The following is a 25,626-nucleotide window of genomic DNA, read 5'->3' as shown; positions in this document are numbered from 1 at the left end:
GCATTTGAAGCAAAGGCGGCATAGTTAGGGTTTGAGCTAGCAGCTGCCAGGTTTAATTTTAAACGTTCCAATTCTAATAAAAGTTCTTGTTCTTTTCTTTGACGTGTCTCCAGATCGTTGCTTTCACGTTGTTTTTGTTGTCTAGTTTCGATTAAAGTTTCCAGAAGATTCCTGGTAAAAGCCTCATCATAAGTGTCAGAATTGACAATAAGATCTTTAAGATCTATTACTCGCATAGTGTCGTTTACAGTGAAACCCAGTTCTGCAGCGAGAGATTTTAAATCCTCTTTTCGTGCTTTGGCAAGGTAAGCCATAATTATATGAGAGGTCAGGGGGGAGGGAAAAGATGAAGTTGAATTTGTTGTTATTTCGATTTTATTCACAATACAGTATTTTAGAATTAATAATTATACCTTTAAGTAAAATGTATATACCTCTATTAAACAGCATGTATGAATATAAACAATGTTACTCGTACATTTAATATACCACTATTAAATAGTATTTATAAATGTAAACAATACTACTCACAAAGTTTATTATTTCGGAGTCGTAAAAATGTCATAAAATGCACTCATAAATTCAACTTGTATCAAGAAAATAACATATAATAAATTGCTCAAAAATTGTTTACTACTTAGCAAAACATACAAAACATACATAAATGTCTTACCATAAGCTTTTATATTTAAGCTGAATTCTTCGAAATCTTAATCTTAACAAAATATTAAGCTGATTAAGCAACACACACTTAGTAACTCTTTTACTTTATTTAAATAGTCATTCGATTTTATTCATAATTATTTTCTTTCGCTTCAAGAAATATTTTCAAGACATGCATTCATTAAAGGAAAACAATCGTATTTTCTTAAAGTATTATACTATAATCATTTTCTCAAAATGTTCGTCGAAAGATAAATCAACAAGTACAATATTTTATTTTATGTAGGATAAAATATTTAATAAGGAACAACAGCACTCAAAGGAAATAAAAATAATAAAAGATTTGACGTAAATACATCATAAATCATCGCTAGTCTAAACATTTCCGCGGGGGGAAAACATCTGCTGCTGTATGTCAGAATCGAAACTAATAAATTCTAATGAACAAACGTCCATGAATATATTCAAACTTTAACATCAAAACATGTATTCAGTGAAACAATATTATTCACAAATTAATTTACTATGCACATTAAAATTTTAAAATAACAAATTACAATTCAAGAAATAACGTTTGGTTAGTAGAAAGCCGTTTGCTTTCGTTTAATACTCTTATGTAGTATCAATAAATGAGATTTCAGTAAAGAATTTACATTTGCTTTAAGAAGCAGCTTATAATATATAATCAGTTTAAAAGAACTTTAAACTCAGATTAAACGATAATGTAAACGAAACTTATGTTTTCCGTTGAAATTGTCCAGTTGATGATTCGATGTGCTAGCAGCACGGTATGACATTTTTAATTCCAGAATTGGTTTCCAGAATATTTGACCAGTGGTCCACACCTGAAAAGAAACTGAGCCGATCTCCAGCAACTAAAAGTTAAATTCGGGAGTAAGAGCTTGTTAAAGCCAAACAGAAATTCTAAACATTTTGTTGCGCCATTTTGGATTCAAATTTAGTTGGGCGCCAATGTGATGTAGCCGTTCCTCAATAGACACTAATGCCGGCTAGCTTTAAACGGATTTATTAACAGAGCACACAGGAACGGTTACAAACAAAAGAAATATACATAAAAATGAAACATATACCAAATGGAACATCAAACATTGAGAATAACATAACATAGCAAGCTATCAACATGGCGGCTGGAGGTCGACTGACGTTTTTTCATATCGCCACGAGATGGCGTTTAAATAAAATAGTTCGGTTACAGTTCATGAGTTCATGGTGTGAATAAAATAGTTCAATTACACTTAAATAGGTCTGTTACAAGTGGAAAATCTGAAGTTCGAGTCCTAGGAAGGGCGTATAGGATTAATATAATATTTTGTAATCATTTAGTAAAGAACAAGACGGACTACCTATGCATTTGAAGTTAAAAAACTAATTATTCTTTACATTTCTTAGAATTGCTTTTAGACTACTCGAAATATTCGGTAAACCCATGTTTCTGTAAAGGGTATCGATATTGAATTCCATTGGAAACTATGGAAAAACTCTCTATCTTTTAAAATAGAGTATCGAGTTAATGTAACTAATATATTACTTTGGCTGAATATTTAGAGAATATCCGACTGTAAATACTCAGCCCCCCTACAAATTTCGGAGGCGTCGCTCAAACCGACTCTGAAAAATTGAGATATAAATATTAGCCTCATTTTTTGAATGGGACACAAAATAAAAATCTGCGGATAAGAAAAAGAAAAAGTTTTACAAATTTTTTTGTTACTAAAACTTAGGAACTTTCAAGAAAAACGAATACTGTATTTGTTTAGTTTCTGTTGGTAAAATGCGGGAAAAAATAATGAAAAATAATGAAAGAAAATAATTTAGAGGTTAAACGAAGGAAAATAATGAAAGTCCTAGAGCGCAATGAGTAATAAAGTGTAGAAATAGAACTTATGAATATTTGTTTGCCAAATATGTTTATTTGCATGCGAATTTTAACGAAAATGAAGAAATTATTAAATATTTCGTCCGAAAATTTCTTCGGAGTTGAAATTGAAAGAAGTTGGCAATTTTTATTTCTGTCATCTTGAAATTAATGAAATAATTTTTTTTTTATAGAAAATGAAAGAAAGAAACGCAGGAACTATTTTTGTCCAACTAAAAAAAATTTTAAGACATCTCTCCTCAGTAGGGTTATATACAGGTCGCAAACAACAAGTTTAACTTTGTTTGGCCCAGACAGAAGGACTCGTAGTCCAGATAAATGGACTTCTGGATGTTTGTTATACATTTATACGTATAGTGGAGCTGTTGCAGAAGTCAACCTGAAACTTTCAGCAACGTTTCAAAGTTTCATTGAACTGAGAGGCCTTTAACCGGCCTTTATTTTCGAAACCCTTGGTTGTAGACAGATACTTTCAAATATAAAAATGTTTCAAATAACATAGAAATTCCCATCTTATACTTAAAAAAAAAATAATTTTGTATAAAATATGAAAGCTGCCTTTTCACCAGTTCCTTCGGTCCCTATATTTATATTTTCAAAAATTTTACCTTGCTATAAAAAATGGAACGCAAAGCGTTTGACTCCCGTACAAAAAAAATTGACCGAGACATTTCATTTCAAAATTTGATATTTGACTTCATTTTGAATTTGCATGGAGGTGAGTTAATAAATAAATTAGGATAATTCAAGGTTGATTTTTTTTACTCTTAAATGGCCTTTAGTCATACTCTTTTGTGACCTACTAGTGTCTTTATTTATAATTTATTGTATTTGATATGCGAAAGAATTTTCAGACAAGTAATTTATAAGTTTGAAATCTAAAATTACATTATTAATATTCTCATTAAGTGTCATTAATTTATATTCATAATTTGGTAAGGGTAAATAATTCATTAAAATACAAATATTTTTCGTTTTTAATTATTGCAAATAATATTATGAGATAACTACGTATCGATACTGAAACCTGGCAGTATTTTCTAGAACAGCAATTCTATAAGATTGTGTGAAGAAGATCTCCTTCTCAGGAAAAAAAAAAAGTATTGGTGATTATTTATTGCAATAATGTACATAGAAATCCTCGTCATGTACTCGTAATCTCTTAACACCAGAATTTTTTTTTTTTTTTTTTTTTTTCTAAACGCTATTTTATTTTTAGTTACGTACAACCGCAAACATTTCGGTCTTCAATTCGTGTACACCCCTGAGTGTGATCTTTGACTTTAATTTCGAATATTTTGGGTCAATATTTATCTTACGAGTGCCAAACTTTTTTGTGTTTTAATTTTTATGGCGAGTACAAAAAATTTTTGTAAATATAAATATAAGGTGAGGATGAGCATGCAAAAAGTTAGATTTTCTACAAAACTTATTTCTTTAAATTCAAAAATATCAACACGCGAATCTTTACATCACTTAGAACTGTTTTGTAATTGGAAATATATGACTGCGACCAACGGTTGCGAAAATAAAGACCTGGTAAGAACTTTTGTGGACACGGTGTATATTATACTCACTGGCTGGCAATGAATTATACTCACTGGCTGGCAATTAAAATTACTGCACCAGAAAGGAAAGCAAATAGCAGAATTTGATTTATTTTACATATGCAGCTTAATGCAGGAAGACATGATTAAATTTCCAGACGGTATACAGAGTACCAAATTCAGTACAAAGAGCTACCAGCTCTGCCAGCAACAACGACTGTAATCCGATTAGGCATCGAGTCGAACTGAGCTTAGATGATACATACGAGTACTTATTTTCATGCGGCTTCAACTGTAATTCATTAATTTGTAGGGTTTATATTTATTTTAACTAACATTTATTTTAAGTTTAAACTATCTTTCCTGTCAAGCCTTACTTTCCCCTGGTATTGCCAATGCCAGAGTATGTAAATTTTAGTAGAACGCGCAAGGATTCAAATTGTCAGCGGAAGTAATCTGAGTTAAATAGAAGGGAAACGAGTCGAAGGTGTGCTTTTCCTTTTATTATTTGCACTATCCAACACAAGCCACATGCCAATGAGCCTATTAATCGTAAACTCTTTCCTATCCGCTTTTTGCTTTAGTGTTTGTATCGTTTATTAAAAAATTATAAAAACCAAAAAAAGTATAAAATTTAAAAGTACAAAAAAATTATAAAAACCTAAAAACTTATAAAAAAATTACGATATTTAAGTTTTTATTTTCTAATTCCTATCCCTAAACTTTCTCGAGCCTGTGGCTCCCTCTAATGAGCATCAAGTAATTCACTTAATTCAAAATTTTTCCTATTTCTGCTCACTATTAGTAATTCTGATGTGGAGGTACATGGTTTTGAACCATAGGCACTCCGAAACTTGCAAATCATTGGCAAGTAGTGCTTTCTTGCTTCACGAGCGTGGAGGTGGCTAGTTAGAAATTGAAGAACCACGCGTTTCGGCCTGTGTGCTTGCCTCGGCAGATTGTTAAATCTTTCAACATAATTTTCAGAAGTTTGCTGAATTGTCAGCGGTATCTTAGAACGCGGTTAGGTTAGTTACGTTTAGAGAGCCTCGTAGTTAGTCACTTGTTGTTATTCTTTTTTTAGTTTCTTATTTTTATTTTACCGCCGGGTCGGCGTAGTTTGTGAGCGTCAAGAGCACGCATCTGTAATTTCTAAAGTTGAATAAAAAGGGATTTAAACCCTTCTCAAGACTTTATATACTTTCCAGTACATAGCAGTCACCACTATTGTTGCGTGCAGGTTGGAAGCGCGCAACATTACAAACTGTAGAGGCTTAGCGTGTGGTGGCATGCCAGTCTGTCGTCAACCCATGACCAGATGTTCCTCAGTAGTTGAGATGTTTGAAGAATGTACTGGTGCTAGCCAGGGAAACAGTCGAACACGCTCTGCATCGAGAAAGCTCAGGTCAGCACAGGTAACTTGCGGCATCAGGTACCTTATTAAAAAATGGCGTCATACAAGCCTCGGATATTAAGACGTCGGAAATGTAAAGGCGGCTGTCCACATGTCTAGCAGGAGTGAAGGTGCACGTGACGAATGACGAGTGCAAGTCGGCAACGTTCTTCCTTCTAGGGTCCTTCATGTTCGGATACGTTCATCATGATGCTGTACGCGATTCGGGTACAGTTCCGGAATTCGTCTGAAAGGGCAATGAGGTGCTTTGCCTGTGTGCAGTGTCATCTTTCGTCCCACCACTTCTGCTGCAACCCAAGAGAAGCCGCAGCAATGATCACCGTGCTGATAGTTCATGGTGCTGCAAATGTCATCGGACTGTTCATGCACACATATATCGTTTTGCATAAAAGACAAATTCCTGATTCCGGGTACATGACATAGGTGTATGATTTAGCAAGGCCGAGAGGACGGCATGTTTTTTCTCATGTGTTTAAGTGACCCGGGGCTGCTGAGATCCTACATGACGTTCAGTATGACCCTCCTGGACCCATCGTTTCTATATTCTCTTGACAGTTATGGAATCACAACCAACAGAAGCAGCAATGTCGCGGAACGATAAACTTCAATGTTAATATGCCCCGATCTTATCGCGGTCCAATTACTACACGTGCTGGCAAATCGAGGTATAACGTGACCTTTGCCCAAACAAACAGCATTCAAATGCGATTTCCAGGTAAGAAAATCGCTGAGTAATCTTTCCATTTAAACACAATGTAGGTGGTATTACACGTACTTGCTTTGCGAACATGTGCTAGAATGCTAATCATTTGCATATTCCAGCATGTAATACTTGTTATGCAAATTTGATGATTGATGCCTTCATGGTGTATGAATTTTAGCGGTCAACAGGAAAGTTTGCTAAAATGTAATATGCTCCTTTAACTACTTTTCCAAGTAAATCTTTGCATATTTCATTACAGTTCCCTCATTAACACAAATTCCAAGTGTTTATCCATTTTGAGCCAATTTCAATAATAAAAAAACAAATTTAATTCTCCTTCAACTTTGTTATACTGAGAGACACTGTTAAGTATAATATCTTGCAATATTTATAGTTTGTTCAATAACTTACTCAATTCTTTTTCTTTTAATTTCAATAATTTATTTGCAATAATTTTTTAACAAAAACACAACATAACAATGTTACATAGAAAAGTCTCCTTTTTTGTCATAGTAATACAAGATACAAATTACTAGACTAGTTTATAATAAGATATTTACACATACAGTATTATATAGAATTCACTTGCTTTTACCGAAGCACCATCAATAGAAAAACAGAAAAAAATTAAAGCATTAAATAAGTAATATTATGCTATTTTGAAATCATCTCCTATTCCTTTTTAACTTTTTAATTTTTCGTCTTAATTTTTATCGTTTCATATCACCCTTTACTGCCTGAAGCATATCTGAGCAATAAAGAAAAATAGAACATAAATAAGCTATTTTTTAACCTTATCTTATATTTTTCCCACTTTTTTTTTTTTTTTTCCTGATAAAAGACCGTATTCTCAATTTTACTTTCGTCATCTGCAGAAGAAAGATTAAGTTTGTCTTTATGGATTATTAAATTTTTCTTTCGTATAATTTTCAAAATTGTCTTTATAAACTAACAATACGAAACTTCATTCTTTCCTATCAAAAAAGAGTGTTGTGTAACGTAACTCACCAGTTAAATTTTAGTTCTTCCCTGATTTGAAAAAGAACGGTGTGATAAATTCACTGCCAGTATATATATATATATTCTTTTAACTGTCAGAATGAATTTAAACAAAGGCTATTTTGAAATTTATAATATCGTGTTTTAATTTAATGGCTTCAGTTACACTTAATGTACAGAATTAATGCAAATGATTCATCGGGTTTAAAACTCTGTATTTCGTACAGCAAATCAGTGCAAGAAAAAAATTAGTACTAAATGAAGAAAGAAATCTTTCAAATTCTAGTTATAATGCTATAAAAGTATGATATGTTCTCCTTTTGATACATGGCAAATGTCTTAACCCTTTGCGGCACAGTGCGTCCGGTCTGAACACACCTAAAATTTCTTTCTGTAAGCACAGAAAAATTGAATGAAAAAGGATTTATAGGTTACTTTGAACCTTCTTTATTTATAGTAGATGGCAGCTCAACACAAACCAGTCCATATATTTTAGCCATGTTTAGTTTTTTAAGATCTTCATTTTTCAAAGAAATCTTCCAGGTTTTTTTTTTAGGGTATAAAAGAAATTTCTATGTTATTTTTTTGGCTATATGCTAATCTCCTTATTCTATATTAGTTTTAAATTTTTACCTTGAAATCTTGCTTAAAATCAAACTGTGAACCCTAGGTGGGCCCCGACTGGGCTCACCGATAAGCTAGGACAACTGAGAGTCTGTATTCTTTGTTTCTCCGCATCTCATTGGTCAGGTCATTGACAACAGTGCTCGTTTCAGCACTCTTTTCAAGCTCTCTGTTTAATCAGTGTGCCACTTTGGGCACACCCACAGAATTAAAACGATAAGTGCTATCTTCACAAAATTTTACTTGTGTACTCCTTTAGACTGCCTACCTTTTTTTATTTTTATTTTTATTTTTATTATTATTATTATTTTTTTTAATTAAAACTTCTACTTTAAAAGGTAACGTGCCGGAAAGGGTTAAGTGATACTAGAATATTGTCCTCAAACACTACCGTTTCTTCTGTTGACAGTTACCAAAGCAGCCGATCCCTATATCGCCAAAAGAAGATTAAAAATTAATAGCAATATGAGGATTCCCCAAATGGATAAAACTTTTGAAGCCAAATGAAATACAAAAGGATTTCATATGCGTGCTTCTTTCTGCAAAAACTGCTGTCATTATCAAAATCGTGAAAACTTTATTAAGAAATTTTGGTTCAAAATATTTTAAGGTACACCCAAAGGGAGTAATGCTGACAGACCTTGGTGGCCACTTGAATAATGAACGTTAAGTCTTCTCTCTCCCGTTAAAAAATCTACCGACATGGGAGCTCATCATTAAGGTAGAGACATACTTCACTTTGCCAATGAGGTGAAGTTTTCTGAATCTTCTTTCATTTGAAGAAGTGGCCTCAAATGAACGTTGCGGATGACAAGATATCAATGTATAATATACCTATCATATCTCGAAAGAAAAAGTGTTTTCTATATGTTTTGGTCTGTAAAATATCGCAGAACGTGTTACTTTTCGTGAATCCCATTCCCATTGAACGAAACGAAAACATGATAATTTTCTGTGCCCCACATCCTAAGCTGATCTCAACTATCCATCGACTAGGAAAATTGAATGAATGAAATGTGCCCTACATCCGACCATTCTGACGATTTACTACGTCTAGTAAGTGAGATGTGACTTTGTCAATGAATGTTAGATGGGTGGCAAAATCATCGCCTTGCAATGTTTCCTGTATGCGATTACAAAATTCATATCGCTTGATATAATACCGTAGTTCTAAATTTTGCAGTGTCTGCAAACAGTTATTTTATAACAGTGATACGAATTTCAACAGCCGTAACAAAATTTTCCAAATGGTTATCTTTGGAATATGAAGTTCGCACCTAACTGGAATTGTTGATTTTTGTGGGCTATGTGCCAAATTCTCTCTGATTTTTTCATTGTTCTTATTAGAAACACTTGGTCGTTCAGGGATTTTCCTTTACACAGGCGATCATTGCTTTCTTGAACTGTCAATAGCATGTCAGAATGTTCTGGTAATTTGACGTTTTTATATTCTTTTATCTTCGAAACTCATGTTGGAGAATAAAAATTCCTAAACACTTTGCATATTCTAAAACACAAAACGCTTTCTGCCGTAAACGCACGATTTTTTAAAATGGAAGATATATCTGTTACATATATATGTTACGAGGATGTTTACGGGAGAAATTTAAAAATTTAAGATATTTATTTTTCTTATGTGATGTCGAAAACAAGAGCCTTCCATAGCTTGGAAATTAGAGGATTTAAAAATTCAATGAATAATAACTCTGTATTAAGAACGTTATGGAATATTTATTTTCTGGAACATATTATACAATTACTTTTTTGTATTTTCACAACTATTACCTAAATATTCAATATCATTATACAAATATTTTAATAAATATTTACCTACATTAATGACTATAAAATATGAATTTATAAATACAGAGCAATTTTATACTTGAAAGAAAGAAATGGAATTAAACATTTGCGCCTTTTTAAAAGCATACATTACTTTGCTTTATAAATTTTGAAGAGGAATTTTGCTTACATATACTCACAGATTTCAAATAGCAAAGACATTTTTCATAATCACGTATCTTTTGTTTTATGGGTGGAATGATTATATAGTCCTTGAGCCATGAGCATAATAGCTAATGGGTTCTTATGAGCGCTGGCCCGTTTGAGTTTTGCTCGCTTGTTTTGGAACCAGATTTTGACTTGAGATTCTGTAAGGTTGAGATCTTGTGCGAGGGATACACGCCTCTTCTCACTGAGGTAAGGATTTTCTTGGAATTCTTGTCTTAGGCGAGACAGTTGACTTCCAGAGAAAGCAGTTCTGCAACGTTTCTCGTCGCTTGAACGATCCCGCTTGCTTTGTCTCTGAGAACGGGGCCCTGAAAGAAAGAAGGAAAAAAGTTATAAATTTTCAGGCTTATTATAGAATTTAAATCACATTGATTCATACAAAATAATCATACTTAATGAGAAATTACATTTTCTCTCGCTCTGTCTATCTCTACTAATATGCAGAAATAAAACGTTGACCTTAAATTTTCTGCTGAATCAAACACACACCAGCAAGCGCATCGATTAGAAATTTTATAGGTGAGAATTCGGATGCCTGTTTTGAGAATCTATGATTCCTGTGTCTGAGATTCCTGCTTGTTATGGGTGACATTTAATTTCTGTTCCTAGTATTCCATGGTTACGCTAAATTTAGAGTAGATAACAGCTTTACATTTCATTCGCAATTTTAATTTAATGATTTACAGTTACCAATTCGTGCATTTTCCCATATCAATGCAAATTTTTAAGCTCCCACAGTTATAGCATCACTATTTCAGATCTTGAAGTCTAAGTTTAATTTTTTTTTTGTCAGAAATTTGTAATGAATTTTGTAAAGGGAAAGCAAAATGCGTAAAATATTATCAGCCCAAAGGAGCGTTAGACCCAAAGGACCATTAGTCTCAAAACGGCATTTTGCGTCCCTTTCCTTTCTACGTTGGTTCACTTTTCAAATTGTTGCCACCAAATATTATCGTCATGTATTATATTTAAAGAAACTATATAATGAAGAATCTGCATGAATGTTTCTAGCATTTTGAAGAAACAATGGTACCTAGAGCCATCCAATTCTGAATAGCGTGGTCCGCCAACCCAACATAGGCACTTGGAAGCCCGAATTTTGAATTTCGAATTTGTTTTATTATCCATTTCAAGTTTTCTAAAACATTTAACGAATTTTTAATCGAGAAATTCAACGATTTCAAAGCGAACAATGGCAACATTGTACGGAAGAAAACATTTTATCTCCAGCGCGCGAGACTGTGTATGGGAAATTCTAAAGATATGCTGTTTTGTTGTTTTTAAGATTTAAGTGCGAAGAACATGATATTTAATAAATAAACTTATACCGCTTTATCCAACTTATACCGCCTTCTCAGGTTTAGGAACAAATTATCATATTCCTATCAGTTAAATGATTTAGAGTGAGTATTTAACGCCTGCTCTTTTAAGACAATGGTTAATAAATCGATTAGATATTAGATTATTTTTGAGAATTTTAATAAGGAGCAAAATTTCGCGTTGTAGATCTATCGTATCTGTGCAAATATTTTTAATTCGTTGTATTTGATTTATTATTGTATTACTAATAACTTTTTTGGAGATTTTGGAAGTCCAATTTATTAATTTGTTAGTATTGAAATGGAAGTTTCTTGTTTTGTAAAATGGTAAAATTTTTCTTTGTAGTTAATGATTTGAAGATCGAGATGGTCGATGTTATTTTGCGAATTATTAGTTTTATTAAGTGTAAGGCATTCTGGATAAATCTCGGAGTATTCAATCTTATTAAAATTATTAAATGAAATAAGATCATCTATATATCTGTAAGTGTGCTTGTAGTAATTTAATTCTTGCTGTTGTAAATTATTTTGGAAGTTAAATTCTTGGATAAATAAAAAGAGATTACAGATCGAGGTACTGGAATGGGAGCCCATTGAAAGTCCTCTGACGTTTTTAAAATGTTGATTTTGAAATTTAATATAGTTATGGAAAAGTGTGCATTTTAGGTAAGTGTTTCATTTACTAAGATTCAGAATCGTGAGCATAGCAGGGAAGAGTTTAGGCTGATCTAAGTAGACCTCTTCTAAATTTCCTAATTGGAGGATATCGCTGAGTTTGTCTATGCAAGGTTCTCTCATTTTTTAGGTTAAGATGCTAGCAATAGAGCTAAATTTTTAATGTTCAAGCTCTAAGAATGTATCCAAAACGCATTTTCGAAGAATTTTATAAGACAAAGTAGAGCTTATAATGTATGATTCATACCATTAAACTAGGTATGATACGATTTTAATGTAAACTATATTAATTAAAATTTAGGATAGTAGATTGAATATTTTCATTCGATTTTCTTTTTTATATATAGAAAAAATTTGATTCATCGAAAATACCTTTAAACAAGATGCAAAAAAGATTAATGATTAATGTAATACAGTCATGCAGATGCAATTCGAATGTACAATTACAAATGTAAAACAAAATTAATGTAACATAAGTAAATATTAATATTTGTCTAATAAATTTTATTCAAGTCTTCATAAAAGGCTGTTCAGATCTCTGATACATCGAAGTATTTCAGATCAGAAGAGGGAAAAATGAAATTTTTCACAAATTAAATTTCAGTAAGAAGTGACAACGTCGTTACTTTAACTTTTTTATTTTGAGAACTTGTGATCGAAATTCTCTTTGTAACGTTTCTTTCTCCTTTGATATTTGATTATTAGAATTTTTTTTCTTAATACATATCTGAAAGAAATGATCTAAACTCAGATAAAATAAAAACACCCAGATCTGATGACGAAAATATAGAAATTCCTCGGTTTAACCTTCAGACTACTTTGTTCTTATATGTTCGCAAAAAATACTAAAAGATCAATAATAAACTATCTTAGAATGAATATTTTTGAACGATATTCTATTCAAATAAGAACAATATGGATTTCAGACGGCTTTGGAAATAAATAAAAATAATAACAATTAAGTACCTTGAAAGTAAGTAAATATACGCTTTATAGAAGTAAAAATTAGAGTAAAGAAAAATTTTATTTCCAAATATGTTATTTTAAATTATTGCTGTATATATAGGAGGAGTACTATTTTCCAAACGATCACTAAAAAAATCGTAATGCGTTTGGGTTTATTAATGCATTTACACGTTTAATATGAGTACATAATCTACTAGCCATTTTATTATTTTTTTTACGCGAATAGACACACGCGAGTTAGACGTGCAAGTAACGCTAATAAGCACGTAGTCATTACATTGAGCGATGAGCTTCGAAAAAAGCGTTATCATCTCGACCTGAAACTCTTCCATATTAACCTTCGGAAAAGTGAAATTTGGCGACGGACCCCATCCATTAAACTCTACTCTCCTGTATTTAATTAATAACACACAACCTACGGCAGAATAGCTGACATGCACAAATATGAACGATTTTATATCGAAGCAGTTGGAAGGGGGATGCAAGTCAGTAAATAAAAAGCTCTTAATTTTTATCCCCATGTCACCCTCCACCCGACGTAGGACCTTCGATTCCGAAAGTACGTTGAAATCCTGAGATACGAGCGCTCACTTTGAGCAGTTCGCGCCCTCTCAGACAGCAGGATGGATTTCGAGAGCAAGCTTCGTATCTTTAATCTCTTTCTGCATTCAAAATGCCGCTGCTTGGTGGTCCTGAAGGAAAGGTATCCAGCTTTGGCATTTTATTGCCAGTTTTGGCGTTATAATTTTTATTCTCTTAATTTTTAATATTTATTTGTAGAAAAACATGAGGTATTCGGTGGTCTGTAGCAAGGGTTCCAAGATTTGTGGCTTTATCGCTGCATTTATAATGCTACGACAGTTCTTTCTCCATGGCTATTGTAGAAAAGGAGGGTGGGTGCAGCAGGCGAAGATCAGAGGAGGAAGATAAATGGAGAGGATAGTTTGGAGTTGACCCTATGTACGGGTCAGCAGCGGTGATAACGAGGATGAACTTTCGTGTCAAGGGTCTCCGGGTTATTTTGACCCAGTAATGCGATACGGAACGTTTCTTGAATAAAATGCTCTCGGATTTCAGACGTTTAGTTGAACTTATTTCAATTTTGCCAGTAACAAAACCAAATCTGCTCTCTAAAAGAGAAATTAACGTGGTATTTACAGTATAACTTTTGATTTTGTAAAAGATGGCTATTCAAGAATAAATTTTGAAATAAATAGGTGTGGAATATTCAAAGCCTCTAATTCCATGAAATTCGAAAACTTGAATTATATGTTTTTTGCGTCATTTGGAACATTTGAATCCTAACTTAAAGAACCGTCAAAGTTTTAACTATAAACTTTAGAGAGGCTAGTTTAAACCCTGAATAAATAAAATTAATTATGCTTATAAATTTAAAATAGTTTCCAATATAAATGTAGACATCGACCTATATTTTGTAATCTCAATATTTTCCTACATCGATGGAGAACAATCCTTAATGGAATGTTTATGATTTATGACATTTTCAAACTTAAAAAAGCTAATATTTGTATTACATTAACTACTAGAATACGTAATTGACAAAATGAAAATTTTTTATCGGTCTGATCGATTGTGCTTATTAATTAATTTTCTTTGTTGCTGTCCTGATAAAATAGCTATGGCTTACGTCCTTTTAAAACGGAGTATGCTAACATTATTCGTTACCTCACATCATCATGGCGACCATTAATAAGAGAAGTAAAGAGGAGCAGAAAGTTAAAAATTTTATAATTTAATGGAAATCTGTGATATTATTTACACTACTACCTTGCCATACCATCTGTATCACAATTTGCAGTCATAGATTTCCAGATAAGGATTGTATCAAATTTTTTACGTTCTCCCGAGATATGTTATTAATGACGTTTCATTCAGTTGAAAAACGACGAAAATATTTATCAATCAATGAATAACACTGAGACTGATACTAAAGCGTTGAAATTCCCCATTAACTCTTTAGGGTTTCCCTTATTTTGTATAACAAATTTATTTTAAGTTTGATACCTTTCTTGAACTCCTCAACTTCCCCTCACATTTTCTCGCAAGGATGTAAATTTAATTAAACAGGTGAATCTCTGAGTTTATTCAGAGCGTTTTTTCGCCAGCCAGCGCATGTTTCGTTTTTGTGACTCACAAAAACCTGAGTCAACCTGTTGGGCGAAATTTAACGTGTTAATCCAGCAATATTTTATTTTAGATTTCGACTTGAATTATATTCAGTTTTCAATTTATCAAAATTTTCAAAATTATTTCAGTTCAATTAGATTCAGTTACGTTTCAGTTTCACCGCAAGTTGACGGTGCTATTGTAAAAGACAAAGATAGTGCTTTTCTGTTAATCATTTTGAATTAAATAAAGGTTTATTTTTCACCCTTCTTCTGTGCTGTTAATTTATTAACGCTTGAGCGAGAATTCGCCGGGTTCATTGTAGGATCTAATTTAGTTTATGTGGAATAACAGAGACAGATCTTACAACTCCCCCCACCCCTTTTTTTTCCAAATTTGCCATCAGATAAATCAGGAGCAAAATGTAATGATGGAATCATTAAATTGCATTTTTTATTATCAGTAGTCCTAAAATAGAGCTACTTTATCAGGTACTTTTACATACACAGTGCACTTCTATTAAAAATAAAAATGCATTAAAATCACCAAAATTCTTGCTTTTGAACTTTCAAAATTAGTGATACATTTATATTCTTATCATGATTTCCTACTGGAATAGATAAATACTATTCAAGTATTTTTTAAGTGTACTTACTTTCTTTTTAATTAATTTCCATTGTTATTTTCTCTTTATTATTAGCTTCATTAACTGTAAGTTTATTGTAAGTATACATGTATCAATACGATTTTCGATATCTTTTTGCAATACACCGCGTAGCAGCGTATGTTGCCTTTAAAGCATTATTTTTTCAAAAAAAAAAGTATTGATTATAGATATATATAATGTTACAAATATCACCACATCCCGAAGGTATACCAAGAAGGCAGGAGAAATACCTTATATACTCCCCCTTTTAAAGGGCGACTAGGTTTTTAGGGGACCCAATTGCCAAATCCTGACTGAGGAGAATCATCATCCAGCACCCTTTTAGTTCTAGCACCACTGTAGAGACATTAGGTTAACTGGAAAAGCCGGAGAGTTGAAAAATTCCGGAGTCGAATCGCGGATTTCTGTAATACGCGCCCAGACTGCAGACCACCTCACCATGAAGGTATGCCAAGAAGGCCGGAGAAATATCTTATAAGCAAATAACTGAAACTCCGAAGAATAATTAATACGTAAAATAGTATGATTGCTTTTAATATATTATTGCTAATAAAAAAAATTAAAGTCATAAGGAAAAGGAAGACTGAGTTAAAAATGAAAGCAGGAAAAACGAGAAAAGGTAAGATGGAAATTAAATGATATCTTTTAGAACAGATAATGCTGCATAAAACATTATTAAATTATTTTATTAAATTAACAGAAATTAAAACTCAGTAAAGTTCATTTAATGAAAATACTGTCCATTTAATATAAGAAAATAAAGGAAAACAAATTAAGCGAAAGAAAGATCCTATTTAGTTCATTGTTTTCCGGGCTATTTTGGTACCGCAAAACTTCGGTAAATGTCTTTTCAGAAGGAATTAAACGTTGTATATTTTAGAGTATTCATCGGCTTATGAAAAATTATTGACGAAAATTTTTATTAGATGAAAATATTTTATACTAATACAATCCTTTGTGAACTCAACGCCATAGTCTATATTTCTTTGTACTTTTCTTTGAAGCAGTCTGAAAACATATGCGTCTAAACACTGTAACGAATAAATTATCTGTCCAATATATCCCTGACTGTGCGTAAAATGATAATCTCCGACTGTGCGTAAAATGGGAAAGACTTCATCAACTACAAAAAATATTTGTTGACATCAATTATAGAAAAATTATAAGAATTCATAACCATTCAAATGTAACTCGTTTGAATGGTTATAAATTATCCACAAAACGTGTTTAGAATAAGGTTTCTACTTCCTTGTACGAAGTATTGTTATTGCGAAAAATTTCGGATATCATATTTTAACAAAAATATCCATTTTGACCGTTCCCGAATCCATATGAAGTATTTTTTATGGTAATATCTGTACGTGCGGACAGAATAAGGGATTCTTTTTTCCAAAATGGATTGCAAAATATATAGGAAAGGGATATTTTCATGAAATCTGTACGTCCGTAAGTATGTATTTATGTAATCTCGCATAACTTTAAAACGGCTAGTGGAGCGATGAAAATATATATTATGTGACTGCTATAACATCTAGTCGTGCATCTACCTTTTTTATTGGAACCATCCTAACCCTACTACACCGATGAAGGCGGAAAAGTGTAAGAGTTTTATTATTATCATTTATTAAATTTTAGTCTTAGTGTACGCAATAGAGAAATTTCGTACCTGTGGTTGATAATATATAGCATGAAAAATAGCTTTTATTTGTTACACTAATATAAACCTTAATAAAGCTCTTAGCCGCGGAAAGGCATTGAAATAATATTAAAAATAAGTAATGCTTTGTAATGCTTCTTTTGTTGCAAATTAATAAGCAATGCGCTCTCATAATGCGGTAGATAAATGAAAGAACTTACGTATTAAGCAACAGTTTGACTGAATGTAATTTTATTCGCAAATTGAAAAAACAATACTTCTTAGAGTAAATAATTAATTATACTACTAATAATAATAAAGTGTTCTTTCATTAATAAAATCTTTCAGGCGTTAATAACTGAAGTGCTTTTATGACTCACTTTTCAGATTATCTTCCATCAGATTGCATTGTTACACTTTGAATACTTAATCAATCATCTGCACAGCGTGAAATATTGCAAGTCAAAATTGAACAGAAGCCTAATTTCACACAGCTCCAATTTTATTGTCTTCGTTTCGTTATTTTGCTGGTAACGGAATATTTTTTATTTATGTGATTTAATGCACAATAATTGGCCATGGAAATGAACTGCGATTTTTTGATAAATGATAATAAAAACTGACTATCATGAGCTTACTTGAATTAGGAAAAGTTCTTTTAAGCTTCTAAGCTTCGAAGTCAACTCTCGATCACCGAGGAGGATTATTTAAGTTGTCAATTAATGTCTAAAATGTATTAAATTCGTTATTGCGATACGATGAGAAACTATTATTACTATTACAAACCATCAGTAGTGCAAAATAAAACACCTGACAAAAAATACACAAAGGGAAAAATAAAGGGGATAGCAGATGATATCACATATGGTATTTGGAAATTATGTTTGTTTACAACAATACTGAATTTAATTGAACCTGTTCCAGAATACATAATATTTCACAATGAGCAACAAAAAGTTCTAACCGACTTTTCAGGTCAGTTTGAATTCACTAAAATTATTGTTGATATATTCATTTTAACTGAATTTCTTATTTTCAAATGAAGCTGTCTTCACGTTTGCCCAGAAGAGCTATTAATTTCGTTTTGGCATTTTGCGTCGTCCACTATAAACGGCGTTTCACTTTTCAAGTTGTTGCCACCAAATATTAGAACCCTGTAATACATTTAAAGAAATTAAATAATAAAGAATCTGTATGAATGTATGTACGTTTCTCGCATTGTGAAAAAACAACGGTACCCAGAGACATGACATTTTGAATAACGTAATTTTCCACTCAACTATGGTCATCTGGAAGCTCAAATTTGGAATTTGCTTTATTATCTGTTTCATATTTGTAAAACTTTAACGTTTTTTTGATTAACAAACTAAACGATTTCGAAGCAAGCAATGGGTACACTGTACAGGGGAAAAAAAAAAAATTTTTTTTTTTTTTTTTTTTTTTTTTTTTTGCTTCAGCGCGCGAGACTGTGTATCGGAAATTCTAAAGATATGCTCTTTTAAAATTATTTTGTGATATTGCTGTTGAAATTAATTTTATGGTTTAATATGATATTTAATAAATAAATAAAGGCAACACACAAAACGTTAAATAAAAAAACGCCCCTTTGGACGTAATATAAAATTTGAAAGCTCGCAGGTTTTTTTCTCTTTTATTTGTTTTGAATACTGATTTAAAATGCTTGACCATATGAACTTATTCCTTTCAATAAGCTGTTTGAAAATAAAAGTAATTATTAAAAGTATTTTCTGTTGATTATACTATGGATTATCTTTCTTTCTTGTGTTTTTTACCCCCCTTTCATTTTAGCTGTGGACGTTGTATTCGGTATTATATCGGTAAGTGTGGAGCTGACTTTTTAAACGGTTTTTTTCTGAAATTGTGTAGTGCATAAAGCAAAATATAAAATGGCATAATTAGAGTAGTCAGTGTGATTTTGGTAACAAGACAGGAGAGGAAAGAAAATACCAATTTGGGAACTTCAAATTAAATTCTAATATCTGAAACATGAGTTAATTTTTTAAAATTTCAAAAAATTAAAAAGTATTAAAAACATTAAAATGTGCAAACCGGCATAGAACAAAAAAAAAAAGAATAAGGTCGAAATTTACAGGTGCGCATTACGCGCTAGAATTGAAAATGATAGATTTAAAAAATAAGGAAAAGATGAGCAAAAAAAATCAATTTCTACATGTACCTAAATTTTATTTAAAAGAAATGACACGCTTTATGAATTACAGATTTTCATTATCGTATAACATGAAAAATTCGTCATATTCGTCTTCCGTCATATCTTCAGGCCCATCATGGCATTCTGTTTCATTTTTCCCATCCCTGGTATTCTGATCCATAAATAAATAATAATCATTTTCCATTATAATCTAGGATTGTTAGATAAACTACATTTTTAAGTGGCTTTTGAATTATGTCCGGTTTGATTTTATTCCATGCTTTTATTATCCACTCACACACTATTTATAGACTGGAATGACGCATTTAGCTTTCTTTCGTAAATTTTTTTTTTCACTTTTTACATCCACGTATATTTTAAATTTCCTTTGAATGGTTTATTAATACACGCATCTAAAGACTGAACTAACGACTTTAATTTGCCTAGAAATCACTGCCATATCTGTGTTATAGACTTTCATCAATTTCTTCGTATTATTCATTAGATGAGATCTGAACATGTCCCAAACTAAAAGCTTTTCTGGGTTCTTTAAGGCAACAGGACGCTTTCGCTAAACATTACTTATCTACAGTTTTAAAACGTTTTCGTCCCTCCATCTTTTTCGTGCACATGAATGAAAACACCATTTAAAATATTCCGTTTCATCATCATCTTTCTTTTAAAAATAACGATAGGTTTCAATTTTGCACCGTTCGCTAACCAAAAAGTACTATGGTAAGGTGAGATATTTCGTGACTTGCTCTTTTTATGCGAACTGTTTTTATTCGTTTCACATCAAATGTTTTATTTTTTGTCATATCAAACATGGCTGGAGTTTCATCCATATTTACAATATATGACGGTAAATATTTTTCTTCCTTTGTAATCAATAGCATACTTCTAGAAACAATTCGTTATCCAAATCCTTCGAAAGCCCTTTCGAAGCGCTTTTTTTTTTTTTTTTTTTTCGTTCTTCTTTCTGTTTTTTCTTCCCCCTCACAGAATTAAACAATTCCGTGCCATAAATCGACTACACCAACTCAAAGTAAGTAGCTTTAACGTTTTTACATTAATTTGTATGCCTTTTTGCATACTTTAAGGCAAATAAACATGCGCTGTTTCTTATTACGATTAATTCATATTAGCAATTTCCTAGCACTCATTTCGCAACATTTACTTTCCAGAATAGGCCATTTTGTTAATCCTTTACCCAAAGCACATTTATTCTGTGGCATATTAATTATTCTGATTGCATTTTTTTTCCACTTGCGTGTGGAACTTTCACCAACACCAAACATCCTTCCTGCAGCACGATTTCTATTTTCTTTTTAAACTGAATGACTTTGTATTTGAAATCAGCGCTGTGTTTATTTCGTTTGGTAAGAGCCATATTTACTAAAAGGAACAGTAGGTCAAATATATTTCAATTAGAGAAAATGCAATTTATTAAAGAATGAATGTTCAATTCAAATTACGGCTTCAAATGATGGGAGAAAGAAAACATTCGGGTCGGAAGTGAGTTAATTATTTTATCCCAAACTGAGTCCAAACTGAGTCTTATCCCAAACTGAGTCCAACTTATCTCGCAAATCTAAAATAAAAAATAAATAAATTCTTGGGCACAGCTGCATTGAATACAGCCCACCCTATTTGCAGAATCATTCACTTCCTCAAGAACTCTTCTCCCTCCCATACGCATATTGTTTCTGTTTCAACTTGTCAATTCAATACGCCGTGGCTCAAAAACCTAGGAAAAATCTTAGAATTAATGACTTCAAGAGGTAAGAGGATTGTACATGCACATTTCAGGTTTCTTCGTAAAAACATCTGATGTGTACACCACATGACTTCCTTGTACTGAATATTAAATTATACGCATTTTTTCTTGCATTTCATTGAAACTTATTGGATTGAATTAAATCTACTTCGCCGACAGCGCATGAACCACAATAGAATAAATGCATTCTGTAAAATTCACTCTAGTATTTGTTTACCCTAGCGACACTCTGGCGCTAAATTCACTTAGCAGTATTATATTTCGTTCGTATTATAACTCATAATGCACAAAATTTATATCATTTAAAGAATAGAATTATCTAATCGTTGCCACATGTTCTATTCAAATACTATAATAAAGCTAGAATGATGTATAAAGGAAATTAAGCAAAGAAAACAAAAAAGAAACAGTTTTTCACAGACGATTGAGTATTTCTCATTCAATTAATTCAGTTCTCACTTCGCGAGAAGGCAAAAATACATAAAAACTCAAAATATCTATATTAAAAATTACGAAGTAAATCTTAAACACTTATTTCCTCGAAAAAATTCCAGAAAGGATTAAGCATGATTTAATTGGCAATAATAAATGAATGCGTTATCTTTGTTGATGCGAAGCTAAGTTTCTCTAGATTGGCAACAAATCCACTAGTCTGCTGTTTCAGATGTAAACAATCAATGACCGCCATAAAAAAGGCTTAAAGGCACTTAAACAATTTTAAAATTGTTGATAATTGAAAAAATATTGCATACAGATTTACTAAAGGCATAAAATCTTTAACCGGAAGATAAAAACAACATAATTCAATCATTTTTAAAGCAAAAAATGTACAATTTACAAACATATACGATTAAAGAAACTGAGATCACTGAACCGGGTAACAGAGTGGATATATATATAAATGTATTTATATGCGTTTGGTGTGGCCGATAGCAACCAAAATACGAGGTGCACATCTACATGTTATAGCAGTCCTATATGCAAAATTTCAACGTTCTGAGGCTACTCTTTTTGAGTTGTGCGAGATACGTACGTATATACGTACGTACATACGTTCGTATAGACGCCACGAAAAATTCTCTTCAGAATTAATTTTAAAGCAGTTTTTTATTTTTTTTATTTTTATTTATTTATTTATTTATTTATTTTATTTTTTTTTGGAGGAAACGAGTCTTTTATTTTGTCCTTACGTATAGATATCACGCAAAAACATCGTTAAATTGCATTCGATAGCGGTCAAAATGGATATTTTCGTTAAAATATGCTGCCTGAAACTTTTCACGATTACAATACTTCCTTTTTACTTCGTACAAGAAAGTAAAAAAAGGATGTGCGCGTAATACGGAGAATATATATATACCTAAAGATTAAAAAATTTACTTTTGATTTACAGATGCGCATTATACTTCGGAATATACTGTATATGTATGTATATGTAATTAATTTTATAGTTCTCATACTTGTTAGTTATGTACGTTACCTTACTATTACTATATTATAATACTCTTTCCTTTTTTCCAGGAATCTCTTTTTTACTTATTTACTTTTTTTTTCAAAGTAACCATAGGTTACCAAAATCCGCAAATATCTACATACGCGCTGCAAGACTAAATTGTTTAGAAAATATTGAGATAGTGTATGAGTATCGTTTTAAGAGGTATATTCTTTAATAAACGCCGAATATAGATATAGATACGTACTTAAAGATCATTTTTCTGTCAAATGATGGTCTACTACTTTAAATCATATACTACAAGAATGCGGAGGATATCAGAGCTTTAATTCCTAAAACATTTGAAACCTAGACATATTTGGATAAATGTCTAGGTTTCAAATACTTAAGACTGTTAATGCAGTATCAAAATGCAATTTATGTAATTTAATTGATTCTAGAGTCATAAAATGAGGGCATAAGGAAACGCGAACGGAAAAAACTTGCAAGCCGTGTCAGTCGTGCTGATGAAGATATCTTTCTAGTAATTAACTAGAAAATCAATGCTCTTTATTTCGTATTCCTCCAACGTGCAAGGACTTTAAGTCACGTTAGAAATAAATAGATGTTACAAACTAAATACTTCTTTTGTAATTTTGAAAATCTACGATAGATTAAGTGACTACAGCCTTTGAATTAGCAAGCACAGACATTAAATGCTTTTGCGTATATGCGCAGTCGCAAGAATTTACAATGCGTTTTCTCATAACAATAAGACTTCGAAGAAGGTCAAAACAGCAGAGCCAGATTATGGAGTTATGAATATTTAAAAAGCAGCTTAGTTTCTGATTTCGGTGTAGATGTGTAATCAGCATTTCCAGCAGAAGGCGTCAGATCAAATTTGTGCCCAAAGCCGAATGAATGTTTTGGTTGTTTAGGTTTTTAAAAATTCCCTCCTGCTATTAAATTCACGTAATCATTTCTTGCCATCGTGCAATTGATAAGTTTTAAATATTATGGTTAAATCATTTTTGGCGTTAGAAATGCTTATAAATTAGTCTTTCTTATAATTTTGTTTTACATAGTTTTTAGCTGTTGATAGGCAAACTGCTACTTCTGATGGGTATCGCTTTTCTGTGCTATAAGGTATTTAATTTATCTTTCAAATTAAAACTATAAACAATAAAACAATAAAATTATGAGGGTACACTTTTAATTTTTAGAAACTATTTATTTACAATCTTAGAATGTATAATCACAGAGAACTGCAATACCAGCATAGTTCTATTTTTCAATCTCTATCCAAAATGTTGCCAATTACAAGTTACTAAATATTAAATGTTACCATTTACAAATTATTAAATATTACATCTTCCGTTTTTTTAAAAAGTTCAAAAGTTTTAACAGTCTAAAATCAGTCCAAATACCTGGCCGGCTTTCTAATCAGTCTCCCACTTCTAGTTCTTAGCTCACTTCTAGTTCTTAGCTCACCGTTCCTTGTTTCTGAGTTAGCAGAGTTTGGTAGTTGATCTTCTAAACTTTGCCCTTGAGAATATCTGGAATCATATCCTTTTACATCTGTTTTCTGTGTATTAACTCCTTGTTCTGTTCCTCTGATATTCTCATCAACAGCTAAACTGTTTCCTCTAATATCTTTTCTATTTCTTCTCAATACTGATCCACCTGATCTAAGTATATATGATCTAGGCGTCTTATGCACTTCTTCTACAACTGCTGGTTTCCAGCGATTATCTTGATATACCCGAACACAATCTCCTTTATTTAGCAATGGTAATGTTTTTGTATGACGATCATAATATGATTTCTGTTTAGTTCTTTCTTGGTTGATTTTTTCTTTTACATTTCTCACAACTTGAGGTTTAAGTAATTCTTCAGATGTAGGAAGAATCGTTCTTGTTCTTCTACTCATAAGTCGTTGAGCTGGTGATCCTAGCATCTCATTAGTTGGAGTGTTCCTATGAGCTAACAATGCTAAATAAGGATCAGCATGATCTGCTTGAGCTTTCTTTAACAATTTCTTTGCCGTTTGTACTGAACGCTCTGCTAATCCGTTCGACTGTGGATGGTATGGACTGCTTGTTATATGTTTAAATTGGTATTTCTTTTCAAATTCTGAAAATTCTTTACTTGCAAACTGAGGTCCATTATCAGATATCACTATCAATGGTATACCGTATCTTGCAAAATGAGATTTCATGTAACTGATCACTGTCTGACTTCGAGTATCCGGTAGTTTGCAGATTTCAAAAAAGTTGGAATAGTAATCTACAATTAATAAATATACATCTTTGTTAATCTCAAATAAATCTGTCGCAACTTTATACCAAGGTAAATTGGGAATTTCATGTGGTATCATAGGCTCTCTTATGTTTTTGTTCTGGTATTCATTACATATAGAACATTTTGAAATTTTATCTTCTATCTGCTTGTTCATAAATGGCCAAAACAAAACATCTCTAGCTCTTTTCTTACATTTTTCTATACCAAAATGACCCTCATGAATTAAATTTAACATTTCCTTTTGCATAGATAAAGGAATAATTACCCTTCCTCCTTTGAAAAATAAATCATTTTCCATTGTCAACTCATCTCTGTAGTCCCAAAATACTTTGACTTGAGGTTCTACCTGATGTTTCCTTTCTGGCCAGCCTCTCAGAATATATTTCTTTAAGCACTGTAGTGTAGCATCACATTCACTTTCTTTCTTTAATTCATAAATTTTGTCATCAGATGCTGGAATCAGTGTACAAATTTCTGTATCTTCATCATTATCTTCTTCTGTTGTATTCAAATATGCTCTACTCAAAGTGTCTGCTATTAATAAGTGTTTCCCCTTTTTGTATCGTACATCTAGATCATATTTCTGTAAATTTAACAGCATTCTTTGCAATCGCTGTGGTGCTTTAAAAAGAGGTTTCTTAGTTATGCTTTCTAATGGTCGATGATCAGTTTCAACTGTAATACGTTTGCCATATATAT

The 25,626-nt window shown here is 31.8% G+C and overlaps 1 protein-coding gene across 2 annotated transcripts in view; it reads right to left on the bottom strand.

Moving 5' to 3' along the window:
* Positions 1 to 6,648: 6,648 nt before the first annotated feature.
* The window catches only part of LOC146994933 (uncharacterized), a 155,484-nt gene continuing 136,506 nt past the window's right edge, over positions 6,649 to 25,626 (bottom strand). The window contains exon 2 of one of the 2 annotated variants that reach the window (XM_085824824.1): positions 6,649 to 10,165. In XM_085824824.1, coding sequence (XP_085680950.1) covers positions 9,861 to 10,165 — 305 coding nt within the window. In that variant the 3' untranslated portion in view covers positions 6,649 to 9,860. The remainder of the gene's footprint in view (positions 10,166 to 25,626) is intronic. The other variant, XR_015043378.1, reaches the window with a different exon arrangement.

Source organism: Stegodyphus dumicola, chromosome 10 (genome assembly GCF_044657685.1).
Source record: "Stegodyphus dumicola isolate Sdum_Otavi_A_Nest chromosome 10, ASM4465768v1".
Taxonomy (NCBI): Eukaryota; Metazoa; Arthropoda; class Arachnida; order Araneae; family Eresidae; genus Stegodyphus; species Stegodyphus dumicola.
Note: the sequence above shows the minus strand (reverse complement) of the source record. Positions and strands in the feature narration are given on the sequence as shown.